Source organism: Acanthisitta chloris, unplaced genomic scaffold (assembly GCF_000695815.1).
Source record: "Acanthisitta chloris isolate BGI_N310 unplaced genomic scaffold, ASM69581v1 scaffold25014, whole genome shotgun sequence".
NCBI classification, from domain to species: domain Eukaryota; kingdom Metazoa; phylum Chordata; class Aves; order Passeriformes; family Acanthisittidae; genus Acanthisitta; species Acanthisitta chloris.
In genome coordinates this window covers 54,486-81,400 of record NW_008671361.1, presented here as the reverse complement: position 1 = coordinate 81,400, position 26,915 = coordinate 54,486, and the positions used below count along the sequence as shown (strand labels likewise).

Genomic DNA, 26,915 nt, shown 5'->3' with positions numbered 1-26,915 from the left:
TCTAAGAAATGGCGAGATCTGGTGGAGATGCAGAAGTTTCAGTGACAGTCTGAGGTGTCTGCATGCTGTGGGGCATTGTGTGTGATCTGAGACTAGGATCAATGATTCTGGCCTGTTCCTTGGGAAGGCAGGAATACGGGCAGCCCTTGATACCATATGTGCCTCCTTTATGGCATAAGTGTGGAGAATAGCAGTAAAATACTGTCCATGTATCAAGGTCTGGTATCAACACATATTAGTTCAGCCATTCTGTGACCTTCTGGATAAGCTGTTATTCACCAAGAGTTTCATTTCACAGGAGGTTGCGTTCTATGTTCTTTTGTAAGCTGCCCAAGCCTTTTGTCTTTGCCAAATATTTTTTCTTTCTCTGGGTGGTAGTAACAAATAATATACTTTCCATTCCTCCTTTTTCCCTTTCTTTTTATTTTTCCCAGCCAGAGGTGGTTGTGCCTATCACTGTGGCTTCCCCTAAGCTCTTCCACCTAGTCCTCCGCTATGTCAGCCTGGGCTCAAAAAGCTCTAAAGGGAAGATCTCAGTTGCTGAGGGAAAACATTTTGGCACTAATTACACTTGTAAGTGAATTAATTTTCTCACTAGGCTTGCCTGTCTTCTTCTGTCATACACCAGCACTGCCATTCCAGTATATACTTGTCTGCATGTGCATTTTTCTTGTAGGACTTTAGTCTGGTGCTTGCATGGCTTCTAACTGTTCCTCTATTCAGCACTTTATGGCTGTTTTTGTTTATTAACTTTCATTTTTCAGAATGAAGTGAGGATAAGTTTGAATGTGGAAAAATCAAACCTCTACTTATTTCGCATTATCCTGAGGTATATTAACCCTGGAGGTGATACATTATCTGGTCGCATATCTGCTTGTCAATCTCGGCCTGAAGGAGGTAGGTGTAATGCAGCGGCGCAACAGATCAGAGGAATGTTAGATCAGAGGAGTTCTTTCAAGGTGCACCTAAGTCAAATCTTTAATGTCACGTAGAATGCATCACTTTTAACAGTGTCAGTGCTTTTGTGCTTCTCCTAATGTATTTTTTCTGTGTAGTTGATGTGGCTGTGTTTGCATGAAACCCCTGCTCACAATAGTAGTCAACATTTGTTTTTCTAAATGTTTGCCAAACTCACTACTTTTAGTTGTCTTCTTGGAAGCTCTGAACTGTTAGTCTTATGAAGCTTTTAAAGAAGGGGTAACAGCACTTATTTTGGTTTAGTTGCCTTTAAAATATCGGTTTAAATGTGACTTCTGCCTTCATTCCATGTATAACATTTGTTCAAAGATGAATCCAGTCTACCAAGTTAGTTCTGATTACAGACCTCAAAAACATGTGATGCCTTTTGGGCCCTGATAAAAGATAAGTACTCCATATTCTTTGAATGGTAGAGGTATATCAAGCCTATATGCAGAATTAGATTTTATAATGCCTGACCTCAGCATACTGATGGGAGCTAATGGGGTTACATTATAGATCCTTTCAGTAATTCAAAGAAGACAAAACTGAAGACTTCACAGATATCATTGAGCAGAGTGGCAGCAGTTTGTGGTCGTCTGGCTTATATTGACTGGGAGGCAGAGAACCAGCTTTTGTCTGTGTCCAGGGGACTCAAGGGGGAAATGTTTAATATTCATAACAGTTGATCCTCATGACTTCTCTTTGATAAGGCATACCACAGCTGCATTTCTGTAGTACATCATCTCTGCCTACAAGTTATCTTCAGTTGTTATCTGTAACTAAACATTTTAGATGCTACTGAGAACTCCTATTTCCTGAAATGTTTGGTTGAAAGTCCCATGAGAACAGGCCTTGTGCCAGCTGAACATATTGTGAGTCTGTGCAGAGACAGGTTGAAATAATGGGAGAGGAAAGTGAAGGAGTGAGCATTTTAGAGTATTGCAAAACTGGTCATTACAGGGGCAGAGCTCTGCTTTTCTGAACCAATTTGCTCAAGGCTAGTACGAATGAAAACAACAACCACTGCATAGCTCTGTGTGTGGTAAAGCACACTGTTAATACATATTGGCTGAAAAGCATCGATCAGCTCCTGTTAGACCAAGTTTAATCATCAGTCCAGCTCACCAAGCAAGTAAAGACATTTTACACAGTCCCTTATGTTTTTATGCGATTTTTTTTTTTCAATCCTGCTGGCAGGGGCTGCTCAGAGCCAAGAGTTTGTCTTCCCACCGAGCAAGGAGCCAGCTTTTGTCACAATCCCAGGAAAAAGCTCCACAGAGCCTTTCTCACTGGTTCCAGGCACGTGGACTGTCAGTATAATGGCAGAGGAAGTCCTCTTGGTAAGAAAACAATTGAGGAAAACAAATGCTTGAAGGTTGTCATGATATTACTGCTCTGGAGTTATTTGCTGGGAAGAAACCAGCAAGCAATTGAAATTTAGCACTAGTGAAAAGAGTATAAGCAGCAGAATGCAATTATGAACATTTACAGTTCTGCTTCTTGTTTATTTTATTCTTCTCTGACTTTCACCTGCTCTATTTTTTCTTGTGCTTGCAGACTTTAAGTCTATCTGAAATCTGTACCTTCAAAGCATAAAGTAATATTAACATACAACACAATTGGTTGAATATAAATGCTTACAGAAATTACTAATTCTTACATATCAGATGTTGTATCTACAGGTTAACTCTGTCACAGATGACCAAGGCCTTAGTTTCTCGGCAAAGAGCCTACATAAGAATATTATAAGATGGGCTGCATGATAAGCAGCCTGACTGCTTTTATCCTCCCATCACTGCTCTCCTTTCCTTCACTGAAAAACTGAAAAACTTTCTAGCAGCAGTTCTAAGAAATTGCTAGAAAAAGAGAAATGGTTTGAGGTCATCATTTGTGAAAAACCTTAAACACATGTAGTCACAAAGCATAGTGAAATTATATTGTATAGGGTTAAGGAGTAGACAGTGTCTTTAGTCATTAAGCCTGGGGCGGTGTTAAATTTATGGAATACCACATAAAGTGTTACTAAAGAGCTTGCAAACATTTCTTACTGAAACTGACAGTACTTACTGTAATGGGTTTTTTACTGGTACCTTTGAAAAGGAATTTATTAATGATCTTAGCCTGTCATGTTCTTGCATTAACAGTTTTTATAAATAAGCTCTAAAATATTCATTTAAACAGGCAAGGCAGAACAAAAATATACCAGCTTTTGAAGTGCAGGTTACTAGATTGTATGGAATATTTTTATCAAGTCACCTGGGATACATGAATCTCCCATGTGGAGTCACGCAGAGTTGAGCTGTGTGCATGTGGATTGCACTCGGGGTGAAACCTGCAGGCATCTATCTGGCTGTGTGTTACCAAGCTGTGGGGAGGCACCTTGCTGAGCACTGTCTTGTACAACATGTGATGGGAGAGTGGCCTCAGAGTTTCCCTGCTCACAGGACAGCTGCCCTCATCCTATCTTTCTGAATGTATGGATTTAGGGAGACACATTCTGATGTTATTGGCCTGTCCAACGAGAGCAAAAAATCAAAACCTCACATCTTGCAGATACCCTCTGTAAAATATATGATTAGTTATGTTCTTTCTTACATTGTGAAAATCTGGAGACATTCCTTTTGTCATTCTTTGCATGATCTTGCATTTGTTGTATTCTTTGTTTTTAGGATTATCTGGTGCTGTTACCTAGTGATTACTACGAAGCATCCATCTTGCAGATACAAGTTACAGAGCCTTGCACATATTTGGGACGTGCTTCAACAGAGCAGTCAGTATATATGCTACAGAATAAACCAGGGCCTTGGTTTATTTTGTTATTATCCTGCTGCACTTGAAAACAATAATAATCCTGTGTTTTGTTTGTTGTTTTATTTTTTGTGTGTGTGTGTAAGCTGCTTGCTCTATCAGCATTTGCCTCTGGGCAGATTTTCCTGTGTCCTCGGTTCAGAGGCAGTGCATTTCAGACACGGGGGAGAATATAGAAGAATACCTGTGCGACAGCCAACTCCCAATCAACCAGTGATGGCCCATATCAGTGGAAGAGAGGTCAGATTCCTGCCTGCTAATTGTAGTCCCATCTGTGCTGTTGACTATAAACCTTGCAGACTAAAATTGTTGCAGATTAACAGCTCAGGATTTACGGATTGGTATCACATCCCTAAAACAGACTCTGCGCCAAGATCTGTGTTTTATACAGAGCTATGTAAAAGGATCAGTGTAGGCAGATTTATAACTGACTACAGTGGACATTCCACTTTGGCAGAAGTATTTTATTAAGTAAAAATCCCTTTGCTTTAGGCATACTGGCTGGTTCAGAAGAAATGACATAATGATTTGTCAGCTGAAACATTGCTTATACATCACTAATCTTTTTTCGCTTAAATAGCTATACTTATGTAAAATATTTGCTTCACTGGAAACCAGACAGACACAATTATGCCACTGCTGTAGGTCCTTTGAAAGAGAAACACATGTTTCATGAAATGAAAAGTTATACTAGAAGTTGATTGGCAAAAATAAGGTGTTTTGTCAAGTTCGTCATAGTGACATGCGAAATAATTATGCCCTCTATTACTGTGCTTGAATATTGCTTTTAAAAATATTGAAACAAGAATACTCACATGCCACAGGCTCTGGTGCTTCACCACTGGTGTATTTGCAAAACTTTACTGGTATAAATAATTGCAGTGAAGTCAAGAGGGCTGTTGACAGAATTATTTACATGTTTAAGTGTTTGTAGCCTCAGGAAATACTGAGAAAAACAGTTTAAATTTGAAAATAATTACATAGTCAACTGAAGCAGAAAACTCCATAACCACAGCACCTTCCATGCAACTACTTAGAAGTATTTTGCATCAAATATTGTGTTAACCACTTTGTGCAAGCAACCTAAAGAATGTCTTGATGCTTCAGAAAGTGACATTGACTGTTTGCTGGAGAAGATGCTTTCACTCTATGCCAGGAATCAATATCCAGCACTGCTGTAGTAGGAATTTTGTGTTCCTGGAAATATTTCCTTCAGTGGAGAAGTAAACTCAGTTTTTATATGTTGTTAAACATAGTATGGAGATAACAGTGACAAGTTTTTAGCATAATTAATGTTCCCTCCCTTTCTACTGAGGAGAAGAGAAATAATAATATACTCATTTCCCAGGGTATTTACAACCTTCCCAGAACTGTTATAATGGCAGCTGTTTCTTGAACTTGTTTGACTCGTATTAGTGAACAAAGAGATATTTATAAGCATTGCTTGCAATCTGCTGGGTGTCTTCTGTTGAGACATTACAGAATTGGCCCTGGGCTAATGCTGACCGGTTGGCTTGGACAGCAGGAAATGGGAGCTTTCAGCAAGAAAGGGGAAAGAAAATTCTAACAGCTCTTTTATTTTTCAATTCTTTTGACCCAGGTCAATTTACAGATGACCATAAATGTCCCTCAAGTTGGGCGCTACATTCTGGTTTTTGAATATGCCAATGAAGAGGATCAGTTATACACTGCCGAGGTAACAGTACATAGCCCTGGACCTGTCACTGAAGGCAGAGTGAGAATATATAGTTGTAAATACAGGTAAGAATTTCTGAAGTAATCACTAAGCAATTGCATAAGCATTTGGGATATTTTTCCATATTGAAATCCATTTTACTATGTAGATTGTTCAAATTCTAGGGTGATTTAAAGGAAAGCACATGATTCTGTGGATTTTGTGCAGAATTTTAATTCTCTTTGTGCAATCAGCTCATTAAATATTGCTACTGCTTTAGTGAACTGTTTTCTTATACAAAGGGTTATTTTTTAATACACATTCATGAATCCTTATGAGCTATTAGTCTCCAAGTCCAGTGGAAGACCATAACTGTTGGCTGCAGATGCAGTTAAAAGAGTGTCCAGAGGCTTTGGCTATGTAGAATGTAGCAGCCAGTTTTACAAGAGTATTCCCACCATTTCTAACAAGATTTGCTGAAGCAGAAGTATCTTCTGCTGAAATTCTTAGTGTAGCCATGGCTGTTAGGCTGTAGGCAAGGACCTCAGCCAAATGCTTATTTATCCTTGTTGACTGCTGAGGTTACTGCAGATGTTTCTGCACAAGGGATTTTGCCTGTCCTGAGTGAGATTGTCTTTAACACTTGAGTGCTTTTTTTGGGGAGCCTACCCAGTGCCAGGGGACTTAGGGACACGTATCTAATTTTCCCATGAGCCAGGTGTTTGGCAGAATGGAGGCTTAGGGATATTCAGGATGAAGTTGCTCAGTAAGAAAAATTATTTTCATCAACATATTTGTGATAAGAGCAGAGCTATGTGGAGCTTGTCAGGTTATTGCTGGGGAAAGCTCTTATTTTATCCTGTTACATAACACCTTGAGCCCCAGACTGCTTGCTATAAATCTTCCATTTTACTGCTTTTTTCGTTTTCCAAACACATTTTATGGGCTAATTTTGAACATACTTCTTTATGTATATGACACATTAAGAACTTAGTCATGAAAATACAAAGAAAACCCTTGCTACTTTGATGTAGCAATGCTGTAAATCCCTTCTGTGGCTGTTCTGCATGAAATTAATGGTCACATTGCAAGTAAGCTGCTGTGTCATCTTTCCTCAGCAGGGAGGTACAAGTCTCTTCTAATAAAAAATAAATCAAGCAATGACGTACTGAGGTACATGCAGATAAGAATAACTTGTAGAATCTGGAATATATTGTGCCAGGCCCTCTTACAGCTCTATGGCTGGATTATTCCCAATAAAACATTGTAAGAGAATAAAACATTTTAAACTTCCAGCAAATCACAAATAAGGAACCTATATTTCTCTGGTATTAAATGTCCTTAGCCCTGAGCTGACCTTATTTCTAATCTGTGTTTTGAACAAGAGTGAAACTTCCACATTCTCTGGTTTGCAAAGGAAAAAGAGAAGTAGTTGTGTGGTTGGTTACGACTTCTCACCTACGGCATGCTGGCTGGCCTGCCTGAGAAGTGCAGAAGAAAGAAAAGAAAGCAGAGTCATATAAGTCTTCTCTTTAGCAAAAGAGAACTTTTGACAAGTTGCAGGCATCATGCTCCCTTAACAAATGAAAGTTCAAAGGCTTTAGCAAGACTCTTCCCCTTAGTATGTATTTGTCTTTACCAGAAATGCACAGCCAATTGAAGGTGGTCAGGAAGAGGTAAACCTACATCTTCTCACTTGTGTTGAGGAGCATCTCAGTGTACAGAAGAGCTTCCTAAAATCAGGACTTGCTTAGCTGCCACTGTGAGGGTGAGAGCTGCTGATCCACACCATTGACAGCACGTGGCAGTAGTGGAAAGCAGAAACTGGTGTGTGCTGGCACCTCAAGGGGCATGGCCCAAACACAGAATATTAGTTACACACCATGTTATACAGTGTGGAAACCTCTGCAGATAGCTTGTATATCTCTCTGTTTACATCCTGCTTGAAACAGTAGCTCCAATGGGTATCAGAGATGAGATCTGGAGGCTTCAGCTTTGAATAAGTCAACCCACAAAAGACAAGCAGTGTTTTGCTCATGGTGGATTCTTTGTCTCACTCATGAGGATACTGCACATTCCCTGGTGGCCACGGGTAGGTTAGTTATGACCCAGCAGGATGGCTAGGTACCAGTGGTGTGGCTGGCCAAAAACTAGGCAGTGAAGCTAGGTGACAGCCTAAACAACATGGCAATGCCAGGAGGCTCGTCCTTAGTCCTGCTTTTCGTTTCAGTTTCCTTTGTCGCAGTGTTGTAGTTGATGACAGAAATCGCATTGCAGCCTATGACCTTCTAGCAGATACAAAGATACATCTTAAGGCATCATCAATTAATTTTCTTTTGGTAAGTTGCCATTTTCTTTTCGCTTTTGTAATACTTGTTCCCTGAGTGGGTAAAGAGAGATACTTGTCTCCCTGTGTTCACATGCTGTAAGGTAATGTGTGAAATGATATATGTTAGATATTTGAATAGATATGCTTTATATATACTCAGAGAATGCTGAGGGAGTCTTATCAATCTCAAAGATAAACAGAAATTTGCCTTTCCTGGCTAGGGTTTTTCCAGCTTTCTCTTGTGCTTTATTTCAGTTCCCGTTTCTTTTCTAGAAGTAAACTTTAAATGAAAAATATTCTGGTAGCTTTTATATTCATGTTTTATTTTCTTTCCTTATCTTTCACTTTTTTTTTCAATTCTCAAAACCCATATGGGAGTTCCTGGGTCTCTTACAAAATTCAGGTAATAAATGCACTCATTTGTCCTATAGCTTTTAGATATTTTGAATAAAAAGCCTTCACTGACCTCTTTTGGCCACACCAGGAACACATTAGTCTGGACACAATTTTCTTCTGCGTTGTTTCTGTTTTCCATTTTAGAAACACAAGATTAGTTAAAATCATAAACCCAGGTGATAACATAGCATAGTTTTGTGGAACTATTAGGGCTAACAGCTGATACATGTTTTCTTCATTTCATGAGGCAATATTCTGTGTGAACAAATACCATTTAAACTGTCTTGTCAGCTCCTTTGTTGCTGTGCTAACAAGATCCATATCCCAAAGACACTGACATTGTATCTCCACATGTGGAAGTCTCTTGTGCTAAGAATCTCTATATTTTTATTTCTAAGTTCTAGTTTTCATTCTCTGAATAACTTGCCAGATAAATTTCAGTATCTCCTGAGATAGGAAATATTTCCCCATGTGATTTGTAAAGACTGGACTTAGCGAAAGATATGAAGGGGAAAAGAAGAGCTTCTGGTATATTGAAACTAACATGAAGTCAGTGGCAGCAGTTTTGGTGTTAAAGACCTTTATGTGACCCCCTGTCATGTAGTCCAGAGAGGGAAAGGAGATCCACTCCCAGCACTGGAGAGATGTGGCCTAAATAAAGGGGAAATAGGGTTATTGGGGTCATCTTTCAAGAGAGGCTCTTACAGCTTGATAGTCTATCTCACATTGATGCACAAAAGCTGGCCAAACTCAGACCATGTTTTGTACTAACTTTTTAGCTACTCATAAAGTGTCATTCAAAGCTTCAGAGTGTACCCTGCAGTGTACTGCTGCACTGGGCTGGAGTCCTGGGGGTCATTACATTCAAGGCAGGCACAATGTTTGTTGCCCAGAAAAATAGGGACTTTTAGCACTCTGCCTTCTAGATTATAAAGGTTGTTTATTCCCTGCTCACTACTTCTAAAACCCAGGCTGAGCTCCCTTAGGACCTGCTTATAAACTGAATCACTTTGCTTATTAATGAATTCTTCTTTTGCAATTTTTATTTACATTAATACATAGTGCTAACTGTCTTACTGCTTATCATCATTTTTATCTCCTTTTTCAAGTACTTCATGCATAAGTTCTGTAACTTTCAGGTATGGATTTCATTACATGTTTTAGTAGTGCGTACTGTTGTGTCTACCTACAAGTCTTCCCTTATGTCCTTACCACCATGGCTACAGCAGGATCACCACAAATTCATTTGTTCATGTCTAGTTTTAGATTAAAAGAAATAAAAATCCTAGGAGGTCTTGTTTATTTTGAAATGAGTTCTGAATCTATTGGAAGAAATCCCGGTGTCACTGAAACTCGCTGCCGTGGACTTTGTGCAATCGTTTGTGACTGCATTTCAGAAAGTTTAGGAATTCCCCAAGGTCCAGAAGTCTCTAACAGCACAAATGAGGACTTTTCCCTCCCACCTCTGTACATTCCTTGCCTAGCTTCTCACTCTGTGAGCTGGTATTCTGTCTTTCCCATTGTCACACATATATTTATGTTCCAGCTACTTAACTTCTGAACAGCCAACATTTTCTTTAGAAGGAGAGAAAAATGCTATTTAATGCTGAGACACTGAGGTGCAGAGAGGTAAAGTGATCCAAAATATTATGGGAGGTCCATGGCACATGACAGAACTCGGCTTTGGGCTCAGATCTCCCCATGCTAAAATTAGGCTTCATCTTTCCTGTTGAGGCCTGGCCCTGTTGTTTACAATATTAATTGTTAATTGTGCCTTGTGCTTGTTTTTCAGCATAAGGTTTGTATTATATCAGCTGAAGAATTTTCTACAGAATATGTGGATCCTAAAGTACAGTGCATAGCTGCTTACAGGAGTACCCATGATGGAAGGTAACTTGCTTGATTTCACCCTTCCTATTGTCTCAAGATGACCTTGAAAGGCAGACTAAATGGTATTTTAATTCTTTTGAGTGAACCTTTGCCCAGTGACTCACAAGTGATTTGTAGGCCACTTTTGCAAAGAGTATTTGTAAAAAAGCTGAAGTGTTGCTGATAATCTAGACAGTCTTTGCATAGGATTTTGCTAATACCAGTATCTTTCTGGCCCATCTGAACTACCCAGTGCTAATGTCTTAGAAAACATGCATCTTTCACGGTCTATCCAGTATGATAGGTGCCTGTGCTGGAGAAACATTGGTATTTTGGTGGCTTGAAACGCTTACTGTTCCATCTGGAGTTTTCTGCTGCACATAACAGCTTCAGCTGTCCCACAATGGCTTTAATTAGTTATTGGGTAGGGGATGTGACTGCCCTTTCAGGCACAAGTCCACCAGCTCAACTTGACAACATCAAATTATTCAACATGTAAGCCTCCCACTTCACAAAGAACCCATTCCCTTGTCGGTCTCATCATCAGGCCTGTAGGGTAGGTGGGCCCTTATCATTCACCCTGCACAGCAATGCCAGGTGATACTTCTTCTCCACTATACTTTATAGAACTAGTAATTAGAGGACTCATGTTCTGCTTGGTTGACACAGGCTGATGACTCTTCTCTTGCTGTGAAGATCTGAACCTGAACCTTCACTTCCCAAGTGGTCAGGATTGGATTCCGCCAAACATTTGCTCTGTCCTGTTGAAGCTCTTCCCCTCTCCATCTTTTATTCTTTGGGCCAGAGAAGAACTATCACTGCAGCTTCCAAATTAGGGAGCCCCACATTTCAATGCCTGTTGAACTCCCCAGGGTGTCCCTCGTGATGCTACTCTTAAGGCTTTCTTCCTACAGATTTGGCAATGGGAAGGGCCTCAAAGTAAAAGTAAATGTCATTTGCAGAACTTAAGAGGCAGAAAGAATTGGTGACTAGGTCCAATAGTTTTCCAGACAGTAGCTTCTAATTTAATGGTTGAATTGAAATAGAAAGCAGAAAACTCTGGATAGTAAATTGGATAAAAGCATGTGACTGTACTTGGCTTCCAAGCATGCGTAGCATTGATTCACAGCTTTAATTCTCCTCGTCTGAGTGTTACCACTGAGAGCAGCTTTCTAAGACTGAAGATACTTTGCACCAAAGATATTTTGCAGATCCAGACATTTATAATCTGAGTAAAGCAGGGAGAAGAGGCTGGGTGAAAACACAATTTAAAATAAAGCTAATGTAGAAACTTGTGCCTTTTACTTTGGTTTTGTGTTGGGTTTTTCTTAGTCTCTTGTTATATTTGCATAGTTTACAGTATGTTTATGTCCTGTTATTATTATTATCTGGCAGTATTTTTCCTTTCCTGAAAGTGTTTAAGTTCACCAAGTCAAATGATTCAGAGTCTTGGCTGAGTTTAGCAGTATTATAAGTGGGTGCTGCACATGATTTCCCACACAGGCCTGGCAAATGCATCTCAGTTCTGGCCTTGAAACATAGTTGCCATTCCAGTTCTGGGCCTGTCTTAAGCAAAGATTAATCATTGTCTGTTGAGTACTTACGAGAAGTGAACAAATACTATCAGGAAAACCCCCAAAACATTTTATCCTGCAGTCTTGGAAAATTCTTCTCTCAGTCAAGTTCTTCAGAATCAAATGTGCCAAGGAAGAAATAGTTAAACACCGCACTGAATTAATAAGGATGCTTTCAAGGAGTACTGTTATTTATTTTGGCTCCAATTCTACAAATATTTGAGTGTATACTTAACTTCTAAGTACTTAAGTAGTCCCATTGACTTTAGTGGGAAACTTTCATGTTTAAAGGATATACCTATATAAATATTTGTAGAGCTGAGAATTCAATATTAGTATAGATTCTGGTGAATGTAACTAACTGGATTAACTAAAATGCATTTAATTTTTAACACTCTTGATTCCCTTAAGTTTCCTCTTCCTTAGCAAACTTTTTCCATTGAAACTTATTATGAATTATGCAAATTTTAAGTGAATAAAATCAGTTAATGTACACTTTCCCTTTTATAAGTTTAATCTGTACCTCTTGTTTTCATTTACTTTCTGATCATTTACACAGAATCCAAATATTGCATTATTGCATTATTAGTTGTAATACAGTATAATATATTGCCTTTTGTGAGTCAACAGCTTTTCCTATTATGATGCTTACAAAATTCTCCTGGACCCAAGAGTAATTACTGTAATTCTATGTTTAGTGCAACATGCATTCCCTCAGTTTATGAAACTCCACCAGCAGCTTTGGTTTTGAATGCATTCAAAGATGGGAAGATTTCCGAAGTACGGAAGAATGTAATCTATGATCCACTGAGTGTCCCTTCACTGGCTGATTCAGTTAATGGAGTCACCTTGACACCATTACAGGTATCTCATATTTTGAAAACTTTGTTTCATATGTCACAAATTATGTTCTTAGTAAAGTTAAATAGATGAAACACTGTAAGAGCATCAAAACTGAATGATGTGATATGATCAAAATGTTGCAGGCTGAGTAAGCCACAGAGACAATATACAGGAAGAAAAAAAGCAGTCCAGATTTTTTCTAAACTATGCAGTAGTCTCGCAGACTGCAGAAAAATGTTAGATGTGCTTGGCAGACAAACAGAGCATGCAGTTGTAATGCCATGCTCTTTGAAGGTATTTAACTTGCTGAGAGATGCTGAGCCCGCTCTCTTTCACTGCAGGTAGGTGGCACTTTGTGAATATTTCACAAAACAAATAAAATATCAGAGCTGTTCTTGTTTCTCCAGAACCAGATTACCTTGAGTGGCAGAGTGCCATACTTGGGCAGATACATATTTGTGGTACATTTTTATCAGCCAGCACACCCAGTGTTCTCTGTGCAAGTCCGTGTGGATGCAGGACGTGTGTGGTCAGGTAAGCATCCGAATTTGGTCTAACCCCACCTATGCTGGGTTGACGTGGCTGGACACCAGGTGCCCACCAAATCTGCTCTGTCACTCCCCTCCTCAGCTGGATAGGGCAGAGTAAATATAATGAAAGGCTTGTGGGTGGAGATAAGGACAGGGAGAGATCACTCAGCAATTACCATCATGGACAAAATTAGCTTAATTTATTACCATCAAATCAGAGTAATGAGAAATCAAACCAAATCTTCCCCCCCACTCCTCCCTTCTTCCTGGGCTCAACTTTACTCCCATTTTTTTCACTCCTCCCCCTGAGTGGTGCAAGGGGACAGGGAATTGAGACTGCAGTCAGTTTATCACTGCTCTTCCTTCCTCCTCAGGGGAAGACACCTCACATTCTTCCCATGCTTCAGTGTGGGGTCCCTCCCATGGGAGACAGTTCTGCACCAACTTCTTCAACACAAGTCCTTCCCATGGACTGCAGTTCTTCACTAACTGCTCCAGCATGGGTCCCTTCCACGGAGTCACAAGGCCTAGCAAGAGCCTGCTCCAGTGTGGGCTTCCCACAGGGTCACAACCTCCTTTGGGCATCCACTGGCTCTGCTATGGAGTCCTCCATGGGCCATGGGTGGAAATCTGCTCCACTGTGGACCTCAATGGGCTGCAGGGGCACAGCCTGTCTCACCATGGTTTCATCATGGGCTGCAGGGAAATCTTTGCTCCACCACCTGGAGCACCTCCTTCCCCTTCTTCATTGACCTTGGTGTCTGCAGAGCTGTTGCTCTCACATGTTCTCGCTTCTATCTCTGGCTCTAGTTGCTGTTGTGCAGGCTGGGTTTTTTTCCTTTCTTAAATATGTTATCTCAGAAGCACTACCACAGTTGGGCTCAGATTTGGCCAGCAGTGAGTCTGTCATGGAGCCAGCTGGCATTGGCTCTGTCAGATATGGGGGAAGCTTCTGGAAGCTTTTCATAGAACCCACTCCCGTAGCCTCCTGCTACCAAAACTTTTCCACACAAACCCATTATGTTTTTTCTTCCAGGTACCTTCAATGCTTCATTCTGCCCTCATACTTCTGGCTGTCGGGATCAGGTGATTGCAGAAAACCAAATTGAGCTTGACATTTTGGAACCCAAGGTCTCAATTACAGTGATGATACCAGATGGGAGAGTGCTGGTTCTGGTATGTTTGTTACATAAATTCTCAGTTTCACCATTCATTTAGAGACACATGCAAAGATGAAAGCCAAAAAGAGCAATTTTTTAAAATTTGAGATTTTTAGAATCTTTTGCATTGCTTTGGGTTTATTTTAAATATTTAAGATACTATATAGTGCTTTTATTGTACACTGCTTGTAGCGTCACAACTTTGAAGTGAACATGAGAAATTTATTTTCCTATTTTTTTAAATTGGTTAAATTCTTACAGGTTTTGAGAAAATCCAGAATGTATATTGTATAATATATATATGAATGCCTTAGCTTATGTCTTTTTGTTTTTCTCTGAAATGTACAATTTAGCTTTCTTGTTGTTTTAAGGAAAATATCTTAGTTGTTCCAGCTGACACCTACAGTTACAAAATTCTTGACAAAAAGACAGTGGACAAGTCATTTGACTTTATCAGCCAATGTGGAGGCAACAGTTTTTATACTGAGTAAGCATCACTTCCTAAAAAACTGAATGTTGACAATGAGCTAGGAATATTACTTTTATTCTGTATTAAAGAGATGTATAAAATCCCCATCATTGTGCTACATTATAATGCTTCTCATGGCTTATGCTGGCCCATTAAATTTCTGTGAGTCATTTTTCCATGACTTTCCATTGCAAATGAAATTTAAAGGTGGAGCTTTATTGCTCACAGTACAAAAGAGGAAAATCTATGTCATCTTTCTTTGGTATTTCCATCTTTGGTATTTTGCTTGGCATGTCTGAACTGATATAACTAATATACTCACCTGCTTTGAAAAAGCATCTCTTACCTGCATGTTCGAAGCTGTTCACCACTAATATAATTAAAAAATACCCTTGCATGTGCACTGATGTCATGCTTATGTCAAAGTGTTTGAGAGGCAGGACCCTAATTTACTGAACCACTGTGAACCACTCTCATAACAATTCCAAAGTGCCAGTACTTACATGATTTGTATTTCTGTTTAAATAGCCCAGAAAGATCATCGGCCTTCTGTAAGGACTCTGTAAGGTCACTGGTGGCTTTCTACAACAACGGAGCCCTGCCATGTAATTGCCACAGTGCTGGTGCCATGAGCCCTACATGCAGCCCCCTGGGAGGACAGTGTGTTTGCAGACCTAACGTCATCGGTCGTCAGTGCAGCCGATGCCAAACTGGCTACTATGGATTCCCATTTTGCAGGTGTAAGTATATGCTCAGACTTGTTAGCACCTGACCCAACCTTTTATTTCATCCTCTGGATTTACTGCAGAGGTACCTTAGCCTCACTTTCCTTTGTAGGGCCTGATCCTGTGAAAGTTTGAACAATCCTGGCTTTATTTTAGCGTAGCTTTCAGTTTAAGGCAGAAGTAGCCCCATTCCCTCAATGCACACCTAGTTCACAATGAAGTGTGCCTTTGCATGTGTTGTCTCATCAGGTGTAGTAGGCCTACAGCTAAACTGGTTAAATTCCATGTTGCCACTATTTCCGTGAAATGGATTTTTTTCTGCACTGACTGCTAAATCATTTCCAAGTTAATATTGTTTGATCCCAGTTTACACCTTCATTTTAACATAGATAATCAGTGACATAGCATTCTTAATTCCTCATATGCTGATGTTATTCTTAATAACATCAACAGATTTGTGGATTACACCAACAGTCCTCAGCTGCCTTCCCAGATACTATGCTTGATCTTTATAAACATTGCTTTATAACAGCGGTGCCCTTAACACCGAAATTCCTCATTGTTTAATCCTTGGAATTTTTGGCAAGTGATTAACAATGCCTGTGGTGAAGTTAAGCAACCAATCTGTGGAAAAGAGCCAAGCACTAAAGCTGCTCTTTGAAACTACCATTGCAGTCACATAGTTGGTTTCCATGACCCTGAGCTTTAAAATAATAAAAGAGAGAAGAGTCATGTCCTCTACACATAAAGGTTGGGTGTGTGTTTCATATGCAAGTTCAATAAGAGTTGATAATTGTCAGATGAGATGTGATTGAATTGTAGAACATTTTCTTTGACCTAGTATGCAACTGTGGGAAGCGTCTTTGTGATGACATTACTGGTAAATGCATTTGCCCTCCACGCACTGTGAAACCGAAATGTGAAGTGTGCGAGAAACATTACTTCAGCTATCACCCCCTTGCTGGCTGTGAGAGCTGCAACTGCTCAGAAAGAGGAGTCATTAATGCGGCAAGTCCAGAATGTGAAAAAACCAATGGGCAATGCAAGTGAGTTTGAGTTACGTGTGCTACAAACAATGCATGACTGGCTTGCTTCACCATTCGTTTCGAGTACTTCGAGCGGATATGGGAAATTCAAGGCATTCAGCCTTCACTATGAGCAATGTGGAATTTATCCATTGTGAATAGTTGTAAACTAATCCAAGCCTTGTGAAAGGTTGAAGTTCCTGTAATTATTCATATGCCTGCGATTCTCCACTTTTTTGTTAGCAGGTGTGTGCTTTGAGTAAGGCTCAGTCACATTTTTCAGATATAAATCTTCTTCCAGCTCCCTTGGCTATATTCAACATCCATGTTTTACACCTTGGTGTACAGAGTGTTTTGGCACTGAATAGTCTAATTCTATTGTGAGCATTTTTATCCTTCAAAATCAAATCCATTTCTAGTCAGTTCCATGGCCATTTAAAACGTCAGACTATTCAAATCTGAGAACAATACTAACCTGCTGTTTCTCTGTGGAAATCGTAAAGTTGTGTCATGGCTGTGCAATCATATCAAAGACCCACCTGTCTCTTATTTTAATCTTCCTTTGCTCACTTCATTCTTGCCTCCCCTATTGACTTCCTCCTCTGTGTTTGTTGACAAAGATGCAAGCCAGGAATAAAAGGACGTCAGTGTGATCAGTGTGCTCCTGGAACTTATGGTTTCCCTAACTGTGTGCCATGTAGCTGCAACAGAGATGGAACAGAACCAGAAGTTTGCGATCCCCAGACAGGAATTTGTCTTTGCAAGGTCAGATAAATCAAATTACTTCTGCCTTCACAAGCATCATTTGCACTTCAGTGAATATTTCGTATTTAATGGGGTGGATGAAGTGAGTTTATCATTAAGTTTTCAGTAAAAATGAAATGCAGCTGTACAGAGCCATCACTCCTTGCAGTACGTGCAGAGATTATCACAGGAGTGTTAGATGCCATTCTTTAATGACTTCAAATCCGTCAGTTGTACAGGGGATCTTAGGCTTTGCAGGATGTTAGAAAGCTGCAGAGTGGATGTCCATTGATTCACTGAAGCAATCCATACCCTTCACAGATCTCCTTTATCCGTCTGCGTCTTGGCTTTTGGATGTTAACCAGGTCCCATGCTTTTTTTAGCCATATTCTGTCAGTTGACATTTTACCACATCATTACATTCAAGAAATCTTCTTTTGTTCTGATCTGCATAATTAAATGTGATAAATGTGAACTTTCACAAGTGACCTTTTATATTGTAGGTTTGCAAAAGCCAGAGGGAGGGTTTTGGCAGGGAAGTTCCCAGCTGTCTGTGACTAATATTTATTACTCAGTGGTTCACTTTATAAATGGGAAAGACAGCTCATAAGATAGTCTCCAAGACAGTTTTACTTGCATTTGGAATATGGTCTGTCCAGATAATCACATATTTTATTCATGCTTCCATACATTTAAATAAATATTATTTCAGAAAATTTGTTTTATGTGCAGGAGGTTTTGGGGTCCTCACCAAAACCAAAAGGAAAGCACTGAGATTTCTTTCAACTATGCCTTAACAGGAGAATGTTGAAGGTGCAGCATGTGATACTTGCCGACCAGGATCCTTTTATCTGGACCCTTCTAATCCCAGAGGATGCACCTCCTGCTTTTGTTTTGGGGCAACCAGCAACTGTCGCAGCACAAATCATCGTAGAACAAAGGTGCATCCAATAGTTTTTTTCCTTTTCTATCTGAACCTACATTTATTCCATTAAGAAAATGCCAGATTTCTTCCAAAATTGAGAAGATATTTTATTAGTTTCTAAGGATCAGAAATAATCTCGAAGCAATAGTGCAGATTTAGTGCAGCCTTCGTAGGACTTAGGTGTGGAATGGACTTCTGTCTTTCAGCAAAAATGGCCCTTTTCACCTGTTTGTTTACAAATCACTCGTTCAGCTAAAGCTGAGCTGCCCTTTGTCTTGCTTGCTTTATCTTCAAACTCTACGTCATCATTAAAGCCAATGGACTCCTTCAAGATGTTTTGATAAGCACATGTTATTTTGTGTGTATGTATCACAGATGCATTTTTAAACTTAAGAAATGTGTGACAGATTCTACAGAGATTGTAAAAATCGTCTTTCTTCCCTCCCTATAAAAGAGACATGACATCAAGTGAGAGAAATGAAGGTAGATTTCTAGTGGCATAATTGAACTCTAAGGTGGCTGAAAATGAAAAAAAAAGCAGCAGCTGTTTGAAACAATGCAAGAGAAAGAAAAAGAGGAGAGCTAGAATGATGGATGAGGAGTTTAGTTAAGGTTTAGGCATAGACTAGATGCAATCTAGATTGTGGTCCTTTACTGTTTACAAGCAAAGGATGAAAATCTGGCCTCAGCAAAGTCAGTAGCAAACTTCCATTCGCTTTAGGAAAATTTCCTCTGGTGATTATTTACCCTCACCAAAAACTGTTTATGAAAACATGTCTACCTTTTTGGTTTATTGCTCTGCCCAGCCACAGGCAACCCACCGCAGAACTATTCTGGTATATATGCATTATGCTTTCTTTCTTCTGTCTTAATGATAAATAACAGGATGCATGGTCTTTCATGAGACAACAGCCGTAAACATAAAAAGTGTATTAAAGAGCCAGGACATTAGGCTATGTTGGCTGCCTCTGCAAAATGATTCTGTCATGTCCCCTCCCTCACAGTTAACCTACCACAACTGGTCCAAACTCTATCTTTTAGGTCAGTGTCCTGGGTTTGATTTTGGAACGGACTTAAAAAAGCAACTCCAAATTATGTCCTTGGGTTTGTGTACACAATTCCTGGTCACCTCCAGAAGGGTATGTCTTCACATGACTGAAGACAGAATTTAGTTTGCAGATGACAAACGCAATCCCAAATAGCTTTAGCACATCCCACTTCAGCTTTCTTCTGAGGTCCATGAAACATCCATTGCACAAAGACTCTAGGCTGGCTCAGAAGGGATTGGTTTTCAGGGTAAGGGAACTACAGTGGCTAAAAAATTTCTTCTCAATACTTGGTGCTGGTAAAATTTAATAAAGGATGAGACAAGCTTTTATTTCCTTTATGTATTTTGCATTAGTTTGTGGACATGAGGAACTGGCGCTTGGAGGCCACGGATGAAAATATTGACATTCCAGTCACTTTCAATCCCATCAGTAACAGTGTAGTGGCTGATGTCCAAGAATTGCCTGCTTCAGTGCACAGTTTATACTGGAAAGCACCACCATCTTACCTGGGAGAGAAGGTAAATGCCACGTAACTCATCTGTTTTAATAACATATATTAGGTTTTTTGCCAGCATTGTTGATAAAGGGTCTCACTGTTTTTCTTAGATATGTTTTTCTTTCTTCCCTCATGAGATTCTTGTCTCTCTTGCCTGTCATGCCAGGAATCACAACATTTTACTCCCGAGTACTGTGTTAAAATTAACCAGTAATACAGAATTAATCATGTTGCTCAGTGCCAGAAAGGTCTTTCTGTGAACAGCACAGTCAGAAGCTATGGTACCTTTAACTTCTTTTCTGAAACCCAGGACACACAGAGCTTGACAATCCTTTAGATTTCCTAGAGTATGTCCTGGACAGATTTCCAAAAGAATATAGATGATTAGAATTTAGAATAAAAGGTGCTCAGTGGTACACAAAAGAGCTCTAACCTTTTGATTTTGATATGTTGCTTGGGAAGAGCAACAATTGGTTTTCTAACCTTTGTGTTCTTTGAACTGCTTGCTGCTCTTTCTGCTCATGCATGGGGGTAGTCTTTTGCTCACAGTTAATACCTATAAGCATCTCAGCCTGAGGATCACATTGACCAGGGGGACTTTACTAATGGTGACTCACATGCCCAAAGCTCCAGATCTCCCTGTCTGGAACTCTGACATTGTCAACAGTTATTAGCCAGTCGCTGGATAGACAGGCATTTCAATCCTACTGACACACAAAATAACACAAATGAGATAGACACCAGAGCATTAAAGATGGTGCTATGAGTTTTATGTTGCACATCACAGTAGCTGCCTAGACATGCCATGACTTCCTTTTATTTACAATGACAACACTGTAAAGAAAATAATTCTAATTTGGGCCCTGCTTTTGCTGTACACCGTGTGAGTATGTATTTTAGCACAGACAATACTGCAGTAGTGAAAGTACTCCCAAAATTCTATCTAGCTGTTATTTTTACAAGCTCATAAGTTTACCAATTATTCATGTTATTGTATTTTGAAAATGTCAGGTTTTGGTCTGCTTCCACTGATAGCATCTCTTTTGGAAAATGTGAACAAGATCACTTCAGACATCTTTCATTATGACGAGGGTATAAATACTGTTTTCCATTATCTTAAACCTTTTAACTAGTTCCACTAGAACATTTATATTTAGCAGAGTGTATTTTCTTTCCTCTCTCTGTCTGTTGTTTACCAAATTAAAAGGGAATCAAATGTAAAATCTACAGCAGTGAAGAAACTAACAGCCATTGAGAAATTTAGATCACATTGCCCCAATTTTCTATTCTTTTGTAGTTTAACATTCCATTTAATAGACTATTCTTAACGTTAGAAAGTAAATACCGTACGTCTAGAATATAGAGAATAGTTTATAAGACCAATATTTTCCCATTTAAAAAAAAATCATTGAAAAAGAAATAACAGCCTGTCATATGGTGCAGTTCTAAAATGTGTTAAACAGGAAATTAACTCTATTTTGAATTTCCTTTTTTTTTCTTAAATTTATTTATACAGAGTGGTTTGATTGTATAGCTAATGTGCCAAATGATCCTTTTTAAAATGCAGCTGGCTAAGGAGAATAGCATTCATTATGGCCCTGTGGTCCAAGGAACAAATTTAGTATTGAGATGTCAATATTTTTCTTGTAATTCATCGAAGTATATGGAAAGGAAGAGATTGAAGGCTGGTGCTTATCTGTAGAATAGCAAAACCTGACAAAGCAGTTCTTCCCCCCATGTCAAAACCAGGCACAGATACAAGGACAAACAGCAAGGAATGCAAAACAAAGTGTTGTATCTGTGGCTAAACACCTAATTTCATTTAATACCTGCAAATCTTCCTTCTAGAGGCTTGAAACAAGAACTATGTACTCTGTGCCTGGAGCTTCCTTTCCTCTTTTGTACTGAGTCACTCGTACACCACCCAGGGAAGCTGTTCATCAGATGATTCAAACACAGTTGCCTATTTCTGTTCTGGGCAGCAGTGTATGTATTTGGTTGGGCTTGAGGCCGCCTGTGGTAACCTGTAGTTGAGCCAAAAGAAATGTGGTTTCAGCTCAGCCTACAGCAATGGTCTGCGTACAACAGAGCTGATAGTGGTACAAGTCCTGTCCTCCAGATGGTGGAGCAAACATTTTCTGATTGGGTCCGTGTTTGCAGTACTTTTAGAAAATGCTGGCCTATGAAACACACCTTTAAACATGCTTAGTCTGGCTTCTTTTTATCCATGGCTGTTCATGGAGTTCACTACCACTCTCATTGTCAGTATGATGTCTGCTCTTGATGCACCAAATCTATTTTGTATGGTCAGGAGAAGCTCATGTGAGCATGTGATTTCTCCATGACACAGATTGTGTGAACCCAGGTATGAAAAAATGCCCCATGATGAAGGTAACCTTTGAGACAACAGTATCTGCTCAAAACGTTATGCCAGATATACACAGTAAAGAAAATAGAAAGCAATTTCTTTCAAGCAACACTATTTTAATATTTTTTATAAAGAACAAAGAGTAAATATATTATTTACAGTGCTAGAAGATGGAGTAAATGGAAATACAAAGTTATATTGATATCAAGCAGTAGTGCAGTAAAATACCTCTGTCCTTGTGCATTTTGTTACAGCTTTCTTCATATGGTGGCTTCCTAAGTTACCAAGTGAAATCTTTTGGCTTACCTAGTGAGGGCATGGTTCTCCTGGATAAGAGACCTGATATACGACTAATAGTAAGTTTTGAAATACTATTTTTTCTTTTAAGCAACACCAGTGCCATGACTTTTATGTCACCTGACAACTATGGCAAATTTTGCTCCTATAGTGTGCTTAACTTTAATAGTGACTTGCTATGTTTCTATAAAAGTGATTTTACTGCATTTTGCTCAAAGCCATCAACACATCTGTCTCTGTTGCCAAAGTAGCATATTATAAGCATATAATATAAGCATAACTGATTTGAGAGCAAATAAAAAGATAAAACAGGATTTTCTCTGTAAAATGCACATGTGGAAAAAAAATCGTTAATGCCTTGCACGCTTGTCAACAAGTATGGCCTCATCTCTGCAAAAGATGCCCTGGATTCTATGTGTAATTAATCTCATTTTCTCTGAGAATTTTCTTCAGCATAAAATTAAGCATAATTATAAGGCTTCAAGGGAGTGAAATAAAAATGCATTTTATGTTAATGTTTTTTTGATTTAACCACTTTAGGGCCAAAATGGAAGTATTTGGCTATTTGTTGAAATTCTCAAGGGAGTGGTTTTGTTTGCTCAGACCATCAGAAATGCTACTTCAGTATTCTAGGATTCTTACTGGGAAACATGCCTCATAAAGTGTTACAATAGTATCCATAGTTGCTTGTGCACCAGGATGCAAAGGAGAGTGTTTCAAAATGCAACAGCATTTTTACTCGAAAGTAGTAATTAGTTCCTGTAAAAATTGATCAGTATTAATTTGGTTATCCTGGTGTTTTACTTGAAAGCAAGGTTGTTATTAGGCAAAGGCAGTCAAAGCCTTGTGACACTAGAACACAGTGCTCACTATACCCCTTTACTGACAAAGTGATACACAGTTTTCCTAGTATTACTTAGTTTTATCCCTCACAGAACAGGATTAATGTGCTTCACCAAATTTTATTGCATCTGTACACTTTACCATAAAAAGTAGTGATATGGCAATGTTATATCCTCATTCTTACAAAGGGCCATCAAATGGAAGTTGTTTATATGGATCCCAACAATCCACTGCCTGATCGTCAGTATTACGGCCGTGTGCAGCTGGTTGAGGTAAGAAATGAAAAGAGGATGGCCTTCTCTTTCCTTCCCTGTGGCACACAAAAAATGTGCAGGTAATATGTGGAGAAATACCAAATATTTGATAATGCTAATTAATATGAACTTAAGTACTTTAGACCTTAAATATGAGCAGCATCTTTTCTCTCTCTTTACTGCCACATTGAACCTGGGTTCTGGTTCATGTCACCTAATTTTAGCACCTCTGAGTTAGGCATCTTGTCCAATTTAGCCCTTAGCACTCCCTCCAGGGCCAGTGCAGTAACACTGAATCAGTCATCAATGGAAGATGATTCATTGCAGCCCCAGACTGTACTTAAGAGGGATGGTATGAACTGTATCTATTTTCCTTGGTGTCTAGGTGCCTAGTTTAGAATGGGTGTCCAATATTCAGGTAGGTGAATTTAACAGGGATTATTCCTACTTTAAATCTCTGCTCAGTAGGTCAAACTGGGTTATTTATTTCTGTCTCATGTGCAGGCAAAAAAGATGTTTCTTCAAGCCAGATTCCATTTTCAGTAATGCTGTGTCTAGCAAGAAAGCATGTGAAGGCAGTCCTGAAAGACTGGATTTCTAGGACTTCACTTACTCTTAAAAAATAAAAGCATTTTCTTCCACTCTTTTATGTGTTGTTGAGTGATATCTCAAAGAAATCTGGATGACTGAAGAAGAACCTATGGACTTCTTCACTTTTTGATACCGCGAAGTCATATGTACCTCACAAAGTAAAAGCCACATCCCTTTTAATATTCATTATTCTTTTCTTGACGCATTTTATGTTTATTTTCCTGGCCTCTAATTCACCCCACACCAATTGGCACTGTAGGGGTCTGTTCCATGGGTCTTTTCTCCCTTTTTCTGTCCTCAGGTCTTCTTCGCAGATACTCTTTTTAAGAAGCTGCAGGGCTGTGCTCATTTTGTACCCTTAATGCGCAGGGAAACTTCAGGCATGCCAGCAGCAATAACCCTGTATCCAGAGAAGAACTGATGGTAATCCTGTCTAGACTGGATGGCTTACACATCAGAGGCCTTTACTTCATGGAGACTCAGCGATTAACACTTGGTGAGGTTGGGCTGGAAGAAGCCACCAGCACAGGAAGCGGCAGCATTGCATACAGTGTAGAGACATGCTCCTGCCCTCCGGAGTACGCTGGTGATTCATGTCAGGTAGGAAACGTTTGCCTCCACACTGTACCATTATCTTCTGTCTTGCCTACAGCTATACATACTGGGTTAGTTAGAGGAACAGGCTAGTTATTGAAGTAATTAAACATGCTTCTTGTAAGCCTGTGCACTTTCAGTGGCACTAGGACTTTCACTGTCTAAGAAGCACTGGAGGGTTATTCAACTCATGGTTGTGTTTGTGGAGCTGTGAATGTAATTTCAGATGTGTAAGGCACTATAATGAGGGATTCTTCTGTGATGCCCTCTGAGAGACTGATTAATCTCAGTTAATACTTACTTTAATGGAGAGAAGGTCAGAATTTATTTGATTAAGTCTGTGGGACCATACACAGTGAAGAAGATTCCTGGTGTTCCTTATTTTAGCAGGGTCCAAGGGAAGTAGCCTGAGCCTAGAGCGTTCTGGATACTGTTTTTATAGGAAAATGTTTGAAATCTGAAGTAACATATTTGCAAAAAAAATACTTGGAGATATTTTTATGAAAGGTCATGTAAACATTGATAAGTAATACTGTTACCTGAAGACTGGTGAAATCCTAGCCATGGCTGTATATCCTGTCCCTGATGCTGTTCCTGTAATTCTTCTGGTTGTCACTTTGCTTAGCTTAGAGCTTGACTGTTGCCATCTGTAGGCACCCAATGCAGTAGAATAAAGTACCACAGAGATAAGCAGTGTACAAAGTGCATAAAATACAAGGAATTACTCTCAGAAAATGGCTGAGGGTTACCATAGAGCAGCAATTGCTGTACTAACCTTGCAAAAGTTTTTGACATGAGAATGAATGAATAATATGTAGACTGGAGGAGTTGCAGGGAGACTGAATACAACTGTGTATGGCTGGCTTACATTTCATGTGTGCATCCACTGCTCAGGGCAGCTACTCATTATATGTTGCATACCATTTTGGAAACATATTTTATTTTTTCACACATTTGGTGTTGTGTGCCACACACACATTGATGAGCATTGACTGAAATTCCCACTGCCATCCCATTGATTTCAACATACTTCCTTGATAAACTAAGCTGTTGGGCTTTTTTTGATGTAACCTGTTGGAAATACAAAGCCAAAGGAAGTGACCAAGACACTCACCTGGGTAGCTGGTAAGCCCTGTATGTTTATGCAGCATTACTCAGGCATTGATTTACGGCTCTAATCATCTAGCTCTGTCTGGCTGCCTTAGGTGGGGAGGAGGTGATACCTGCCACACCCTGACTTAGGTATATATTGAGCTACAGGAACTGCAGGGTTACTTGTTAACCTCAGGAACAGTAATGTGTGCTGTACGACTTGACTCACGTATAAAGTTTAAAGGTGGGGCCCATCACAGCACAGAACCTCATTAATCTGAGTCAGAAGCTGGAGAAGGGGGAGTATAAGAGAACGAACGTGTGAGCACCAAAAGGATAGCAGCGTATGATCACGGTGGAGCCAAAGTAGAACAATGGCCCAGGCACAGAGGCCAAGAAGTGTAGGATGGCTGGTTGTCACGCTAGTGTCCCTGGGGCGTTGTTTAGCACAAGATATGCAAGAGAGGCTATCCTATCCCCACCTTCAGGAGAGGAGTCGGCGGCAACAACCACAAACTGATTTTTACCCGAGACAGGTAATTTGCTCATTTGCCCTTCTTTGCTTCCTTCCTCCTTCTGCTTTGTTTTTCAATGAACTAATTTGGTAACAATATGCATTACTTAATATAAAAGTAATAAGAAGGCTCATTAAGTCTCAAAGTACTTTGCTAACAAAAGTGAGGGCAAGGGGTTTCCTTTAAATTGCTGTTTGCTTGAAAACAATCAGCCTGAACTCCTGAGCACTCGAAAGTGCCTAGAGCTTTATCTTCATATGAAATCAGTTGATCATTTGTGTGGAATCACAAATGCTGCTTCAAAAACAAAGTGCCCACGTACTCCAAATGTGTTGTTTTAGACACCATAAATAGAAAAACAAAAAGCTGCACAGATATTTTTTTCCAAATGACTTGGATGTATTTTCAAAATGTGTGATTCATTTTGCTCTCCCAAAAGAGACTTTCAGTACATAAAATGTATGTGCATTAGAGCCTATATTTTACTTAGTCATGCTGTTTAATGTATGTCAGGCCCTGGTTTCTTCAGAAGCTGTATGGATCAGCTGTCTGTTGTTCAGGGGCCATACTCAAACTTTAAAAAATGTATCTGGAAAATTTCAAGTGTCTGTTCTGAATTCAGTCCTTGCTCACACTGAAGCCAGTATTTAAAGCTGTTGATGGTATTAGTATTATGCATACCTTTTTTTTCCCATTTATCCTACATGTAGAGCAGGCAAAGGTGTCACTAGCAACTGTTATTTAGACAGCAGTAACTCTGTATTCCTTTCAGGATCTGCTTTGT

The 26,915-nt window shown here is 39.5% G+C and overlaps 1 protein-coding gene across 1 annotated transcript in view; it reads left to right on the top strand.

The window, feature by feature from the left end:
• LAMA3 (laminin, alpha 3) overlaps window positions 1–26,915 on the top strand; it is a gene marked incomplete at its 5' end in the record, with an annotated part of 108,484 nt that overhangs the window by 44,692 nt on the left and 36,877 nt on the right. Inside the window, 19 exons of the mRNA XM_009074074.1 lie at window positions 765–897; window positions 2,158–2,300; window positions 3,630–3,730; window positions 3,855–4,008; window positions 5,369–5,529; window positions 7,674–7,782; window positions 9,961–10,058; window positions 12,310–12,475; window positions 12,862–12,988; window positions 14,021–14,160; window positions 14,516–14,631; window positions 15,142–15,353; window positions 16,180–16,384; window positions 16,984–17,128; window positions 17,908–18,048; window positions 19,435–19,599; window positions 22,200–22,301; window positions 23,274–23,357; window positions 24,300–24,530. Of these exons, the coding sequence (XP_009072322.1) occupies window positions 765–897; window positions 2,158–2,300; window positions 3,630–3,730; window positions 3,855–4,008; window positions 5,369–5,529; window positions 7,674–7,782; window positions 9,961–10,058; window positions 12,310–12,475; window positions 12,862–12,988; window positions 14,021–14,160; window positions 14,516–14,631; window positions 15,142–15,353; window positions 16,180–16,384; window positions 16,984–17,128; window positions 17,908–18,048; window positions 19,435–19,599; window positions 22,200–22,301; window positions 23,274–23,357; window positions 24,300–24,530 (2,733 nt within the window). The remainder of the gene's footprint in view (window positions 1–764; window positions 898–2,157; window positions 2,301–3,629; window positions 3,731–3,854; window positions 4,009–5,368; window positions 5,530–7,673; window positions 7,783–9,960; window positions 10,059–12,309; window positions 12,476–12,861; window positions 12,989–14,020; window positions 14,161–14,515; window positions 14,632–15,141; window positions 15,354–16,179; window positions 16,385–16,983; window positions 17,129–17,907; window positions 18,049–19,434; window positions 19,600–22,199; window positions 22,302–23,273; window positions 23,358–24,299; window positions 24,531–26,915) is intronic.